Raw genomic sequence first — 16,326 nt, forward strand, 5'->3', positions numbered from 1 at the left:
CAATGCCAGATCTGAACTGCGTCTGCAACATAAACCACAGCTCACACAATGCAGCATCCTTATCACAATGATCAAGGCAGGGATGGAACCCTCGTCCTTGGGTCTTAACCTGCTGGCCAAGACAGGAACCCCATGACTGTAATAGTTTTGATTCCCTCAGAAGCTGATACTGAACCAAGGATGCATCTTCAAGCACTTTATAGGAAGGAGCAAGGAGCATGGGTGGGAGAGAGGAGAAGTGAACACAGGGAAGAAAACACACTCAGTCAATCAGTCCATGAGAATGACTGCAAAATGCTGAAGAAACATGGAATATATGGACAAGACATAAAGGAGAAATGTCAAAAGGGAATTGCTGAGAGGGCTGTTTGAGAAACACCAATCCAAAAACAAAGACATGTTAAGTCACACATGCTTTACAAAAAGAAGTCAAGCAGGTTTTGAGGGGAGAAAAGAAACAAGATATTGAACTTTGCATCATTTGCCTTTGGAGCCCACCATCTTCACTTAGTTCTGAGGCCAGTGGCCCATCACTAGCAAGGGACTCAGCTAAGGAGCCTGCCCAGGGCCCCCTTCACATCCTTGTTCCTCAGGCTGTAGATGAAGGGGTTCAGCATGGGGGTGACCACGGTGTACATCACTGAGGCAATGGAGATTCTATGGGGAGAATGGGTCACAGCAGAGGTGAAGTAGACCCCTAGACTCGTTCCATAGAACAAGGTGACCACAGAGAGGTGAGACCCACAGGTGGAAAAGGCTTTGTACTTGCCCTCAGTGGATGCCATTTTCATTAAGGTGGAGACAATCTGATAGTAAGAAAAGAGGATCCCAGTGAGAGGAAGCATACACAGCAGGGCAGTGGCCACATACATACAGACATCATTGATGAAGGTGTCTGAGCAGGCCACCTTGAGAATCTGATCCAGTTCACAGGAGTAATGTTGGATTTCAGTGCCTACACAGAATGTCAGCTGCGTCAACAGTAGAAGATGAACAAGAGCAACACAGAAAAAGACAAACCAACACATCAGAACCAGGAGGACACAGAGGCGGGCGTTCATGATGACCATGTAGTGCAAGGGGTGGCAGATGGCCACAAAACGGTCATAGGCCATCACGGTCAGGAGGAAATCATCCATTCCAGCAAAAACTACAAAAAAATACACCTGAGTGAGGCATCCTATGTAGGAGATGTCTTTGCTCTGTGCCTGGATGTTCACTAGCATCTTTGGGACAATGGTAGAGACGAAACAGATGTCAACAAAAGACAGGTTGGAGAGGAAGAAGTACATGGGGGTGTGGAGGCGGGAGTCAGAGCTGACAGCCAGGATGATGAGCAGGTTCCCAAGCACGGTGACCAGGTACATGGATAAGAACAGCCCAAAGAGGAAGGGCTGCAGTTCGGGATCATCCGAGAGACCCAGGAGGAAGAATATTTTTGATACTCCTGTGTGGTTTCCTGCTTCCATGTAGCTGGTGTGCCTGCTGAGGAAGGAGGCAAAAGCAACTTTCAGTGAACAGCCAACTGGCACCTGAGCTAGTCACCACCTTTTCATTCCACCTTTTCATGGACAACTAGCACCCCCCATTTGTCCTTCCATTGCCAGTGATTCTCTCATTCACAGGGTAGCCTATTTCCATTTTAAATGTGTGTAATTATTCAGACATTAATTAAGAAGAAATCACTCTCTTTTTATCACCCACGCAACAGGTACAAATTCTCCTGTTCAAATTGATAAACATAAACCAATTTCTTCTCAGATAATACCCTTCGAAAATGATTGAAGACATTTAAGTCCTCTTCTTCAATAATCTCCACACACCCCTTGTCCAAAGAAGTCATTTCATGGTGATTAAGTCATGGATTTTCACTTCCAACAATCTCAAGTCTATGACCTGATTTGATGTCACAGTTAACTCTCACTTACCTTTTTTTTTAATTCTAAAATTGATTTTTTTATTATTGGTATTGCCCCAATACAATTTTTTTTCCTACTGTACAGCCTAGTGACCCAGTTACACATACATGTATAGATTCATTTTTCTCTCATTATCATGCTCCATCATAAGTGAGCAGACATAGTTCTCAGTGCTTAACAGCAGGATCTCATTGCTCATTGTGGGTCCTCTCATTACATCCTTTGTGAGGTCTGAACATGCCTTTGTACATGGTGAGATCTCAATACATGATAGCTATTATTACTATCATTATTCATCCATTTTTATGATAATTATTGTTGATACATAAGTCTCCCACTAAAGAGTATAGAATTGCAACTTAGAACATGGGATCTTGGAGTTCCCTGGTGGCCCAGCAGTTAAGGATTCATCATTGTCAATGCTGTGGCCTGGGTTCAGAAAGAATAACAAGGAAGATGGGATCTTGAGTCAGGCTTCCTCGAATAGAATTTTGGTCCACCAGCTTCCATCTGTGTGACATCAAGACAACGTTATTTAATCTTTCTCAGGGGCAGATGCCTCACCTCTACGGGGGAGGCACATTCCATAGACTATAAGACTAATGAGTGAGTTAAATGGGACGATATAATTTTTCTAGTGTGATTCTCTGACACATACAGTGAACACTTCATCAGTGGGAGCTTGTTCAAATAAATAAATTTGACTTACGAATTCTCTATCAATGATCATCATCCCACTTAAACAAGGAAAGTCATCAAAGATGGAATTCCAGGAGATCCCATCGTGACTCAGTGGTTAATGAATCTGACTAGGTACCATGAGGATGCGGGATCAATTCCTGGCCTTACTCAGTGGGTTAAGGATCCGGCGTTGCTGTGACCTGTGGTGTGGTCACAGGCGAGGCTCAGATCCCATGTGGCTGTGACTCTGGCATAGGCTGGCAGCAACAGCTGCAATTTGACCCGTAGCATGGGAACCTCCTTATGCCACAGGAGCGGCCCTAGAAAAGGCAAAAAGACAAAAAAAAAAAAAAAGAAAGAAAAGAAGAGAAAAAGATGGAACTCCATTTATAAACACAACATGCCTGTTACCTCTTTGGACTGCCATGTAGCACTTCTTCTTAATGATGATCCTTATGGCTCTTGCTTTCAGATATACCACCTGCTAGGAGCATTCTTCCAAGAGGAGGAAAAGCATATTAACTCATAGATAAGAAGAGGAAACAAATCACAAAACTTTCAAAATAAAATCAAACTGTATGAGAATGTGAGCTCATTTGTTCATGCCCAGAAGTAGAAATGTATTGCAGTAAAAATCAGTGGTGTTCACTACCAAATAAGAGAAAGTTTTGATTAAAAAAATATTCAAAGGTCCCATAGATCAAACCACCATGAAAAATTGAAAGGCCAATTTCAGATGAAAATAGATGTATACATTCTCCATAGTAGAAAAACGTTTGGCATTAGCAATGCCAAGAGAAAGAAAAGAGAAAAAAAACATTGAGGGAAAATTGGCTCTGGGGAGGTGTGTGGGAGAGGGCTCTCTGAAATATGAATATTGAACTGTGAGAGGAAAGAAGGGTGATTGTAAATCAGAGGAGATAGGGGAAGGACAAGCATGTTGGGCTGAGAGAACAGAGTTCACACTTGCCCTGTGGGTTGGTGTGCTTGATAAGGGCAGGTGGTTGAAGGTAGTTGAGAAGCCAGTGAGATGGAGAACAGAGGGTGAGGGTCAGGAGGACAGAGGGTGAGGTCCACAAGTGGAGCTTCTTGTACTATTCTTTTTCTTTAACATTTTATTCTTATTCCACTGGCTGTGGTGTAGGTGGAATGTACATTTTGGAAAAACATATTTTCTTTCTCTCTCTTTTGGATGCACTCTCTTCATGTAGAAATTCCAGGGTCAGGGATCAAACACGTGTCACAGCAGCAACCTGAGCCACTTCTGTAACAGTGTCAAATCCTTAAGCCCCTATGCCATAAGGAACTCCTTCCTTTATATTTTTCATGCCAGATATCTCTCCGGTTGATAATTCTGTATTTATTTGTGGGTCAGAAGTTGTTACTGGTTTTTGCTCATCAGCATCTCTCCAGGGACTTACATGCTGCCTGGCACATAGCAGGTGCTCAATTCCTGCAAATGATAGACATGTAATAAAGACTGAGACCAGGAGTTCCCATGTGGCTCAGTGGTTTGAGGATCCAGCATTATCACTTCCATGGCTTGGAGTGCAGCTCTGGTGTGGGTTTGATCCCTGGCCCATCATCATCTGTAGGCGTCAAGGGCATCCAAAAAGCAAAAAAAGTTTGGAACCAAAGGGATGAAGAAGAGCACAAAAAAGAAAATTTCAAGGTCATCACATGCTTAAATACTGAAACAAAATTGAGTATTCATATTATATAAAATGCTTTCAAAACTCTTTTAAGAAAATAATATATCCTAAACAAGTAATACCTAGTCTAAGAATGAAGAGCTGGCTCAATACTAGGAATTTAATAGAATTCATCACCAAAATAGGTGGATGAAGAGAAAACATAGTTGAAATCACACTGGAAACTGCATTTGAGGAAACGTGAGTGTCAGTACTGACAGTTAGGAGCCAGGACAGAGCCTCTCACTAAGGCAGGAAACCAAGGACAATTTCTTAACCTAATACAAAATGCTTTGTTAACAACTGTGTCCCCCTGGATATTGCATATCACATCCTTAAAATATGTGCATTAAATTTGTGACGAGGGTAAGGCAGGCTAGTCTAACTTCAATATCTCAATAGTCTCCTGAATATTTAAGGAGACTGATTCAATGAGAACAGGGACTGTCTGAGTACAGAGTATCAGAAAGAGTTACATTAATTGTAGCTGATATTGCGGACACTCAAGTGAGACAACAGCCATCAGTACAAAACCATTAAGTGCTAACAGTACTGCAAACTAGGTGCAGAATACAACACGAGTTCCCTGATGGCTCAGCAGGTAAAAGATCTGCCTTTGTCACTGTTGTGGCTTTGGTTACTGCTGTGGCTCAGGTGCCATCCCTGGCCTAGGAACTTCTGCATGTCACCAGTGTGACCAAAACAAACCAACCAGCTGAGTGGAATAATCCAATCACATGAGTAATAAATCCGACCATACCTTGTGCATATTCAGTCTCCATTGACTACTTGATGAATAAGCGGTTGGACACAGGCAATCCAACAGGAGCCTGCAATTGCTGAAGAGTAGGGCAGAGGTGGAGACCCAACAGAAAAATTACTGGGGAGAAGATCTACATTCCAAGAAGAAAGAGAAGGAAACCGCAAGAGCTGGAAAAGTCTTGTTTCCACAGAAACGAAAGCACCTTCAAAGTACAGAGACTTCAGTGTCATGGAATAAATGAATATGGGACTTCACATATCACTGTTCTAGAGGATAAGCCTGGTTCCCCCTTTCTCCCCTCTCTTCTCTCTTACTACCCCAACCCTTCCTGGAACCTTCTTTCCAAAAGATATCCCTGCAGCCTTCTGTTTTCCAGGGTCTGTCCTTGGAAAGCCCAGTTCTGTTTGCACTTGGCTGGGCTCAGAGAATTATAGGAAAGGGGCATTGGGCACATGTCTCAAGTTGCCAGCATCTCAGGGGGTGGATTCCCAGAGGTGCTCATTAAATAAACTTTTCCATTGTCTTTCCATTCTACAAACAATGCTGGTCCTTTGGGGCACAGACATGAGAGAGTGGAAGATTTTCAGCCAAGATGGACAATTTTCAGCAAGCAGCCTTGGAGGGAGATTAATTCCCTTCCTCCCAGAAGAAATTCCTCTTTCTTTGGTTTGGCTTTTAAATGACAAGGTGTCCCCCAGAGAATGTTTAATTCCTACAGGAACCAGACCCAAGAACGACCTTTCTGGGGTGCTCTGCCCTTGAAAAGTCTTTGGAGATTTCATGAATTGCTTGTGTCCACAATGTCATGGAGGCCGAGAGGTCCTTTCTGAAGAAAAGCACAGTGGTTAATAGTTTGGATTTCTTCAAAGGACCTTCACAATGAGGAGGAAAAGGAGTTCCCTTATTGAGCAGAGGGTTAAGGTTCTGGTGTTGTGGATGCTGTAGCTTGGGTCACTGCTGTGGGGTGGGTTCCAAGCCTGGCCCAGGAATTTCCATATGCCCCAGGTGAGGCCAAAAAAAATGAGTACTGAACAATATTCCTTCATATTGGCTGGTGCCATGGAAGCACTTGATATATGAAGAGGCTCTAGATAAACACAGGTAGAGTGGATTGAAGAGTATTAAGGAAATCTAACTGGCCAATATAAACTACATAAAAAGGTCATCTGGGAAATGAAAGAGAGAGTAAGGTATGCATTTAAATGAATATAAAATAAGGAAGAGGCTATCCCTGCTGTGGCACAATACCCAGCCCAGTATACTGAGTTGAGCTGCAGCGCAGTTTGCAACAACACCTCACATCTGATCCCTGGCCCTGGAGCTCCACATGTCACAGTACAGCCAAAAAAAACATTAAATAAATAAATAAATAAATAAAATAAATAAAATAAGGGAGTGTAAAAAAAATCAATAGATGATCTAGGATGATGTTTCATTTCAAAGAGAATAATTATATCTGGTGCAGGCATTGGACTGCATAGGCTATTCTGGCTACATGATTTGCAGGATGCAGTATTCCGTATAAATCAAGGACAATCCTGATGTGACATTCATCCAATTTATAGAATGCATGGGTCCATAAATCAAGGGTTCAGAAGAGAAGAAGGCCCATTTACCATCACACTCAGTGGGGAGTCTGTGCTCTTGTCTCCACTACTCTGGCCTCTGCAAGTTTAGAGGTCTTGACTCTGTAAAGAGGACATACCTTCAGAGACCGTGGAAAAGGCCCATTGAACTTGAAGCTATGCTACTGCCTGGGACTTCAGGTCCTTTATGCCAAGAAGAGGAGTCTCCCTCTGGGCAGGTGTGACTGACCCTCGACATCAATATCATTTGGGGTCATGGCAGTGGACAGGTACTGGTACTCTGCTGTGCCCAGTCAATGGCTGGGAGCTGCCAGGACCAACTTTAGTGGAAACACAGTGGTGGATCCAGATGGCTATGGGTCAGTTATGCTTCCACAGCAAGAGATCTGAGTTCTGTGACCCTGGGAGATACAGTCCTTTAGCTGAGGGCAGTTCAGAAAGACAGCTAAAGGATGGATGAGCTATCATAGGGCTGCACTGTCTGTACCTGGATGATATTCTGAGGCAGAATCTTGACAACAAATCACAGCATTTACTGCCGTCTGTACTATGGGACCTTTGGGTCAACTTTATTTTAAAGTCAGATACAATTGTCTTATAACATTATATTCGTTTCAGGTATACAAGGCAGTGATACAATATATGCATACATGGCAAAGGGATCGCTATGTATGTGAATATAATGGAAGGTATATAAATATAATGAAATACTACACAGCCATAAAAAAACAAGGAAGTTCTACCTCTTTGCTACAATATGAGTAGACTTAGAGGTTATTAATCCTGGTGAATAAGACAGATAGAGAATGACAAATACTGTATGTTATCACTTCCATGGGGAATCTATAAAGCACATGAATAAATACAACATAAAGGAAGCAAACTCACAGATACGAACATCAAACCATTGGGGAGAGGAATGGGAGGAGGGGTGAGGTAGGGATAGGGGATTCGGAGTCATCAACTACTATGTGTAAAACAAATCAGGAGTTCTCTCATGACTCAGCAGGTTAAGGATCCAATGTTGTCACTGCTGTGGCTCTGGTTACAGCTGTGCTGTAAGTTTGATACCTGGCTCAGGAACTACCACAAGCCACAGGCCCATCCACAAATGAATAAATAAAATCAAATAATCTACAAGGATATATCGTACAGCACAAACAACATGCCCAATGTTATGTCACTTTTCAAAAACTTTAGTGGTGTAGAGTTTTCTTACAATATTGTGTTAACTTCAGGTGTACAGCAAAGGGAGTCTGTTGTCATGTAGACATATATACCCATTCTTGGGGGGGTTCTTTTCCCAAATAGGTTAACATACTTACTTTTTACTAGATTGCCAGTTTAGTACAAAAGCATATCTATCAGAATAAAACATAAAAGCGATGCATCAGGCAAGGTTCAGAGCAGGAGCTGCCACGCCCTCTCCCAACACAATCCTCTCCCCATATGTCCACTGGTTCACCAGCCTAGAAGCTTTCTGAGCTCTGTCCTGGATTGTTATGGAGACGTCATTACTTCAGCAGATTTAACGACATCTTTGACCACTGGTGATTGCTTCAATCATCAGCCCCTCTCCCCTCATACAAGTTCCAAGGTTATAATAACTTTATTATTTTTTTAATGGCCACACCCACGGCCTATGGAAGTTCCCAGGCCAGGGGTGGAATCCCAGCTGCAGCTGTGACCTATGATGGCACAAAGCCAGATCCTTTAACCCACTGCACCAGGCCAGGGATTGAACCCACGCTTCTACAGGGACCCCAGGCACTGCAGTCAGATTCTTACCCCACAGCACCGCATCAGGTACTCCAAGGATGCGATAACTTTAAATGAAGTATACTCTACAAAAATATTGAATCACTATGTTGTAATATGCTGTTATTATAAAATGATACTCTATACCAATTACACTTCAATTAAAAAGATGACCATCACAGCATGTCTACTTGACATCCATAAACATACATGGCTAGAAACTGGATTTTTGTGATGAGGTTTTCTTCAGATCTACTGTTTCACTAACATTTAAATATACAAAACAGTCCACCTAAATGAATTAGAAAAAGAAGAACAAAAAAGTCCTAAAGTCAGCAGAAAGAAGGAAATTATAAAGATCAAAGAAGAAATCAATAAAATAGAGACTCAAAAAACAATAGAGAAAATTAATAAAACCAAGAGCTGGTTCTTTGAAAAGGTGAACAAAACTGACAAACCCCTGGCAAGACTCCCTAAAAAGCGGAGAGAAGAAACCCAAATAACCAAAATTATAAATGAAAAAGGAGAAATCACAACGGATACAGCAGAAATACAAAAAACCATAAGAGAATACTATGAACAACTATACGGCAACAAGTTTGACAATCTGGAAGAAATGGACAATTTCCTAGAATCTTACAGCCTGCCAAAACTGAATCAAGTAGAAACAGACCAACTGAACAGACCCATCACTAGAAATGAAATTGAAGAGGTCATAAAATCACTCCCTACAAATAAAAGTCCAGGACCAGATGGCTTCACAGGTGAATTCTCTCAAACATATAAAGAGGAATTGGTGCCCATCCTCCTGAAACTCTTTCAAAAGGTTGAAGAAGAAGGAATACTCCCAAAGACTTTCTATGAGGCCACCATCACCCTCATTCCAAAACCAGGCAGAGATACCACCAAAAAAGAAAACTATCGCCCAATATCATTGATGAATATAGATGCAAAAATTCTCAACAAAATCTTAGCCAACCGAATCCAACAACATACCAAAAAAATTATACAACATGACCAGGTGGGTTTCATCCCAGGTTCACAAGGATGATTCAACATATGCAAATCAATCAGCATCATACACCACATCAACAAAAAAAAAAGTCAAAAATCATATGATCATCTCAATAGACGCAGAAAAAGCATTTGACAAAGTTCAACATCCATTCATGATCAAGACCCTCACCAAAGTGGGTATAGAGGGAACATTCCTGAATATAATCAAAGCCATTTAAGAGAAACCCACAGCAAATATAATCCTCAATGGGGAAAAACTGAAAGCCTTCTCACTCCAATCTGGAACAAGACAGGGATGCCCACTCTCACCACTGCTCTTCAAATAGTTTTGGAAGTCCTAGCCACAGCAATTAGACAAACAAAAGAAATAAAAGGCATCCATATAGGAAGAGAAGAGATCAAACTGTCACTGTATGCAGATGACATGATTCTATACCTAGAAAACCCTAAGGACTCAACCCCAAAACTCCTTGAACTGATTCATAAATTCAGCAAAGTGGCAGGATATAAGATTAACATTCAGAAGTCAGTTGCATTTCTGTATACCAGCAATGAAACATTAGAAAAGGAATAAAAAAACACGATACCTTTTAAAATTGTACCACACAAAATCAAATACCTCGGAATACACCTGACCAAAGAGGTAAAGGACCTATATGCCGAGAACTATAAAACCTTAATCAAAGAAATCAAAGAAGATGGAAAGAAATGGAAAGATATTCCATGTTCCTGGATTGGGAAAATCAATATTGTGAAAATGGCCATACTACCCAAAGCAATCTACAGATTCAATGCAATCCCTATCCAATTACCCAGGACATTTTTCACAGAACTAGAACAAACAATCCAAACATTTATATGGAACCACAAAAGACCCAGAATCGCCAAAGCAATCCTGAGAAACAAAAACCAAGCAGGAGGCATAACTCTCCCAGACTTCAAGAAATACTACAAAGCCACGGTCATCAAAACAGTGTGGTACTGGGATCAAAACAGACAGACAGACCAATGGAACAGAATAGAGAACCTGGACATAAACCCTGACACCTAGGGTCAATTAATCTTTGACAAGGGAGGCAAGAACATAAAATGGGAAAAAGAAAGTCTATTCAGCAAGCATTGCTGGGAAACCTGGACAGCTGCATGCAAAGCAATGAAACTAGAACACACCCTCACACCATGCACAAAAATAAACTCCAAATGGCTGAAAGACTTAAATATATGACAGGACACCACCAACCTCCTAGAAGAAAACCTAGGCAAAACACTCTCTGACATCAACATCATGACTATTTTCTCAGGTCAGTCTTCCAAAGCAATAGAAATTAGAGCAAACATAAACCCATGGGACCTCATCAAACTGAAAAGCTTTTGCACAGCAAAGGAAACCCAAAAGAAAACAAAAAGACAACTTACAGAATGGGAGAAAATAGTTTCAAATGATGCAACTGACAAGGGCTTAATCTCTAGAATATATAAGCAACTTATACAAACCCACAGCAAAAAAGCCAATCAATCAATGGAAAAATGGGCAAAAGACATGAATAGACTGTTCTCCAAGGAAGATATACAGATGGCCAGCAAGCACATGAAAAAATGCTCAACATCGCTGATTATAAGAGAAATGCAAATCAGAACTACCATGAGATACCACCTCACACCAGTCAGAATGGCCTTCATTAATAAGTCCACAAATAACAAGTGCTGGAGGGGCTGTGGAGAAAAGGGAACCCTCCTGCACTGTTGGTGGGAATGTAAACTGGTACAGCCACTATGGAGAACAGTTTGGAGATACCTTAGAAATCTATACATAGAACTTCCATATGACCCCACAATCCCACTCTTGGGCATCTATCCAGACAAAACTCTACTTAAAAGAGACACATGCACCTGCATGTTCATTGCAGCACTATTCACAATAGCCAAGACATGGAAACAATCCAAATGTCCATTGACAGATGATTGGATTCGGAGGAGTGGTATATATACACAATGGAATACTACTCAGCCATCAAAAAGAATGACATAATGCCATTTGCAGCAACATGGATGGAACTAGAGAATCTCATCCTGAGTGAAATGAGCCAGAAAGACAAAGACAAATACCATATGATATCACTTATAACTGGAATCTAATATCCAGCACAAATGAACATCTCCTCAGAAAAGAAAATCATGGACTTGGAGAAGAGACTTGTGGCTGCCTGATGGGAGGGGGAGGGAGTGGGAGGGATCGGGAGCTTGGGCATATCAGACACAACTTCGAATAGATTTACAAGGAGATCCCGCTGAATAGCATTCAGAACTATGTCTAGATACTCATTTTGCAACAGAAGAAAGTGTGGGGGAAAAACTGTAATTGTAATGTATACATATAAGGATAACCTGACCCCCTTGCTGTACAGTGGGAAAATTTAAAAATATATTAAAAAAATAAATAAATAAAAATAAATAAATAAATAAATATACAAAACAGTATTATGAGCCATAGTCCCTAAGTTGGACGTTACTTTGTAAACTGGACATTTGGTCATATTGACCACTTTTACTCATGTAACCCACCCTCCACTCCCTGCCTCTGGTGACCACCAGTCTGCTTCCCATATCGATGAGATTTTCGGTTAATTCCACATAAAACGAGGTCATATGGTACTTGTTTTCTCTAACGCACTTCACTTAGCATAATACCCTCAAGATTCACTCATGTTGTCCCACAAGGCAGGATTTGCTTCCTTCTCCCAGCTGATTTATATATGTATATACAATGAGGATTTATAATATATAAGGAATTGTATATATGTATATACAATGTGGATTTATAATATGTAAGGAATTATATATATAAATATACATGCCAAATTTTCTTTGCCCATTTATCCATCAGTAAACACAGGTGTTTCCAAGTCTCAGCTATTATAAACAATGCTGCAATGAACATGGGGATGCGGATTTCATTTGGAAGTAGTGTTTCTCTTTCTTTCATATAAATACCCAGCAGTAGAATTACTGGACTGTGTGGTCATTCTAGTTTTACTTTTGGGAGGTCCTCCATCCTGTTCTCCACAGTGGCTGCAACAATTGGCATTCCGAGCAACAGTGCACAAGGGTTCCCTTTCCTCCACACCCTCACCAACATTTGATAAGCCCTGAATTTTGGGGGTGTGGGGGCAATGTCCTGGGCAAGAGGAAGTTCCCAGACCAGCGATTGAAGCCTTATCACAGCAGTGGCAATGCCAGATCCTTAACATCTGGGCTACCAGGAAACGCCAGTCCCTGTATTTTGATAGTGGCCATTCTAACAGGTATGAGGTGATATCTTTGTGGTTGTGATTTGCTCTTCTCTGCCGAATAGTGATGTTGAACACATTTTGAATTACCTGTTGGCCAGCTGTATGTCTTCCTTGGGAAAGTGTCTGTAAAAATCCTCTGCCCTTTTTTAGTTGGATAGTGCTTTTTTCTAATATTTATTGGTATGAATTCTTCCATATATTTGGAATATTAACCCCATATCAGATATATGACTTGCAAAAACGTTCTCCCATTCAGCAGGTTGTCTTTTTATTTTGTTGCTGATTTCCTGTATTGTGCAAAAGCTTTTTATTCGTCATGATCCCACTTGTTTCTTTTGACTTGTGTTCCCTTACTTAGATCGACATTTTGGCATAGGTTCTGGACACAGCCCTTTTATACTTGCCATTGGTAAATTTTATATTTTTCACTTTTTTGTTTTTTGGTTTTTTGACTTTTTAGGGCCACACCAGCGGCATATGGAGGTTCCCAGCCTAAGGGTCGAATTGGAGCTACAGCTGCCGGCCTACACCATAGCCACAGCAATGTGGGATCCAAGCCACTTCTGCAACCTACAACACAAATCACGGCAATGCCAGATCCTTAACCCACTGGGTGAGGTCAGGGATCAAATCTGCACCCTTATAGTTCCTAGGTGGATTCGTTTCCTCTGCACCATGACAGGAACTCCTATTTTTTTCATTTCTTTAAGTTTTCTGGAGGTACAGTTGATTTACAATGTTGTGATCATTTCTGCTGTACAAGAACGTGACCTAGTTATTCCTTTACACACATCTGTACGTTTGCAGATCCTTTTCCCACTAGATCATCAGAGAATATAAGGTAGAGGTCCCTGGGCTATACACCAGGTCCCCATTCTCTGGTCATTCATACACCTCAGTGTATGAATGCCAATCCCATACCCCTAGCCCATCCCTACCTGGATCAACTTTTTTGCATAGGTTCTGGAAAAGGCTCTTTCAGAGTTCCCAAGGCTTGTTTTTAGGGGAGAGGGTGAGTGAGATGATCTACTAGTAAGAGGAGCATCCAGGGGTCAAACTATATCTTCTGGTTATAGAGGTGCCTCGAGGCCACGAGTGATCCTCATTGTCTCCCTCCTGGACTATCCATTCTCCATCCGCCTCTCCTTGAATGACACCTCTGCTAGACTCGATGGCTTCCTTGCTGGGGGAGACCTGACCCTCAACCCTGAGAGTTCTCAGCCCTGGGCATCATTTCTTGCTAGACCATGGCTCCTGTACTTGACCACTTACTGTCAAAATTGGGAAAGGTACTACCAAGGAATGCCCCACAGACATTTCCGTCACCCCAAAAGGAAACTTGGCTCCCATTAAGCAGTTACTAATTACTCTCTCTACTGGAAACCACCAATGAGCTTGCCTTCTCCATGGATTTACTTATTCTGGATATTTCACATAAATGGAGTCACACAAAGTGTGACTTTTGTGTCTGGTGTCGGGTTTGTGAGATGCATCCACATTGGGATATGAATTAATACTTCATTCTTACAAATATTATTAGGAGGTCCTGCTCTGGTGCACTGGGTTAAGAATCAGACTGCAGCAGCTAGGGTCTCTAAAGGGGCTCAGGTTTGATCTGAGACCCGGGCACTGGGATAAAGGATGCAGTGTTGCCACACACTTGTGGCTTAGGTTGCAGCCGTGGCTCACATTCAATCCCTGGCCTGGGAACACCACATTTGTAGCCACTAAAAAGGGATTATTTAGAATGGTTATTTGCTTAATATTCAATTCCTCCATTCCTTTCTTAAAAATTTTCATTGGAGCATAGTTGACTTAAAAAGTTGTGGTAACATCAAGCATACAGCAAAGTAAATCAGTTATACCTATACATCTATCTCTTCCTTTTCAAATTCTTTTCCCATAGAGGTTATTACACAGGGTTGAGGAAATTTCCCCGTGCTAGACAATAGGTCCTTGGTGTGTGTCTAGTTTATAGACAGTCGTGTGTATATGTCAATCCCAACCCTCCATTCCTTCTTGTGACTGAATGAAGATCCAGTAGATGCATGTGCCACAGTTTGTTTATCCATTCATCCAGAGATGGGCATTGCGATTATTTCCATGATTCTCCTATTGTATATATGCTGCTATAAACTTGCATGAACCAGTAGTAGTTTGAGTGTTTATTTTCACTTATTTAGAGTGGGATGGCTAAGCCATATGATAATTCTATGTTTGTCCTAGGTACAAGCCCCAAGAACCTTCCTGAAAGTCTATTCTTGTCTCAGAAGCAGCTTTTCAGGGAACATGACCTGAGTAGTATGCACAGGGACCTGGGAGAGCTAATTTGTGATGCCTGGGGGTCTGGAGGTGGGAGGGCCTTCCCTTAGGAAGTGACAGCTCAACCGAGAACAACCTCAATGTTTTTGCCTTCCTTCCTTTGCTCTTTCCTTCCATCAGCAAAATAGCATAGATGGTTTACACAGTCTATCCTTTCAAAACCTTTGTGCATTTAAACATCAAAATTATTCATAAGACAAACAACCATTTTTTAGGCAGGCTATGAAGGCTCAGAAATTAACATCACAAAACCACTATAGCAAACACTTGAATTGGAAGACATTTATGCAGAAATAATATGGAAGGGTTTTTAAGTAAAAATGTGATAAATAGGAAGGTGGACACACTAGAGAGCATAGAGAGGATATTGCTTATTTTTTAGATTTTATCATAGAAGTATGCGATACACAAATTCCTCCATTTATTTGAAGAAAAGAGTGCTTAGTCAGTTTGGACTGCTGTAACAAAATACCACAAAGCAAGGGGCTTTTAAGCAACAAAAATATATTTCTCTCAGTTCTGGAGGGTAGAAGTCTGAGATCAAGAATCCAGGGTGATCAATTTCTGGTGAAGGTTCTCTTCCACGTTTTTTGTTTGTTTGTTTTTTGTGGGTTTTTTTGCTATTTCTTGGGCCGCTCCCGAGGCATATGGAGGTTCCCAGGCTAGGGGTCGAATCGGAGCTGCAGCCACCGGCCAACGCCAGAGCCACAGCAACGCGGGATCTGAGCCGCGTCTGCAACCTACACCACAGCTCACGGCAACGCCGGATCGTTAACCCACTGAGCAAGGGCAGGGACCGAACCCACAACCTCATGGTTCCTAGTCGGATTCATTAACCACTACGCCACGACGGGAACTCCCTCTTCCACGTTTTAGACGGTCCACTTCTCATTGTGTCCTCACAGGGCAGAAAACAGACAGAAAAAGCAACTTCTCTCCTGCTCTCCCAAGGGTACCCATCCCATCATGGGGGCTCCATCTGCATGACCTCACCAAATCCTACTTACCTCCCAAAAGGCCCACATCCCAATACCATCACATGGGGGGAGGGTTTCAACACAAATACTGGGGCAACAGAAACATTCAATGCAGAACAAGTATGAATGGGTCAATGAGAGCTTCTAATAAGAATGGGAAGGGCTGTTACTAAGACCAATGATATGTTTGTTTCCAGAGAAACCTACAATACAAAATAAGTTCCATGAGGAACTCACAGAGTAGATTCAGCTTTATTCCCCAAAACAGTCCTTCGCCTCAATGGACAACAAATAAGTTGTAGCCATTCTGGTGGGTGAATTG

At 41.7% G+C, this 16,326-nt stretch overlaps 1 protein-coding gene across 1 annotated transcript; it reads right to left on the reverse strand.

Moving 5' to 3' along the window:
• Nucleotides 1-545: 545 nt before the first annotated feature.
• LOC100513910 (olfactory receptor 7D4-like) lies at nt 546-1,526 on the reverse strand. The gene has a single exon (XM_003123234.2). The coding sequence runs from the start codon at nt 1,467-1,469 to the stop codon at nt 546-548; it is 924 nt and encodes a 307-aa protein (XP_003123282.2). The 5' UTR covers nt 1,470-1,526.
• Nucleotides 1,527-16,326: the final 14,800 nt, after the last annotated feature.

Source organism: Sus scrofa, chromosome 2 (genome assembly GCF_054392235.1).
Source record: "Sus scrofa isolate SSC_HxYL_T2T_F1_AM1 chromosome 2, Sscrofa_HxYL_maternal_Yorkshire_Landrace_v2.0, whole genome shotgun sequence".
Lineage (NCBI taxonomy): Eukaryota > Metazoa > Chordata > Mammalia > Artiodactyla > Suidae > Sus > Sus scrofa.

Excerpts from the sequence above, each read along its gene's own strand:
- LOC100513910 (XM_003123234.2), bottom strand. The coding sequence starts at position 1,469 with ATGGAAGCAGGAAACCACACAGGAGTATCAAAAATATTCTTCCTCCTG.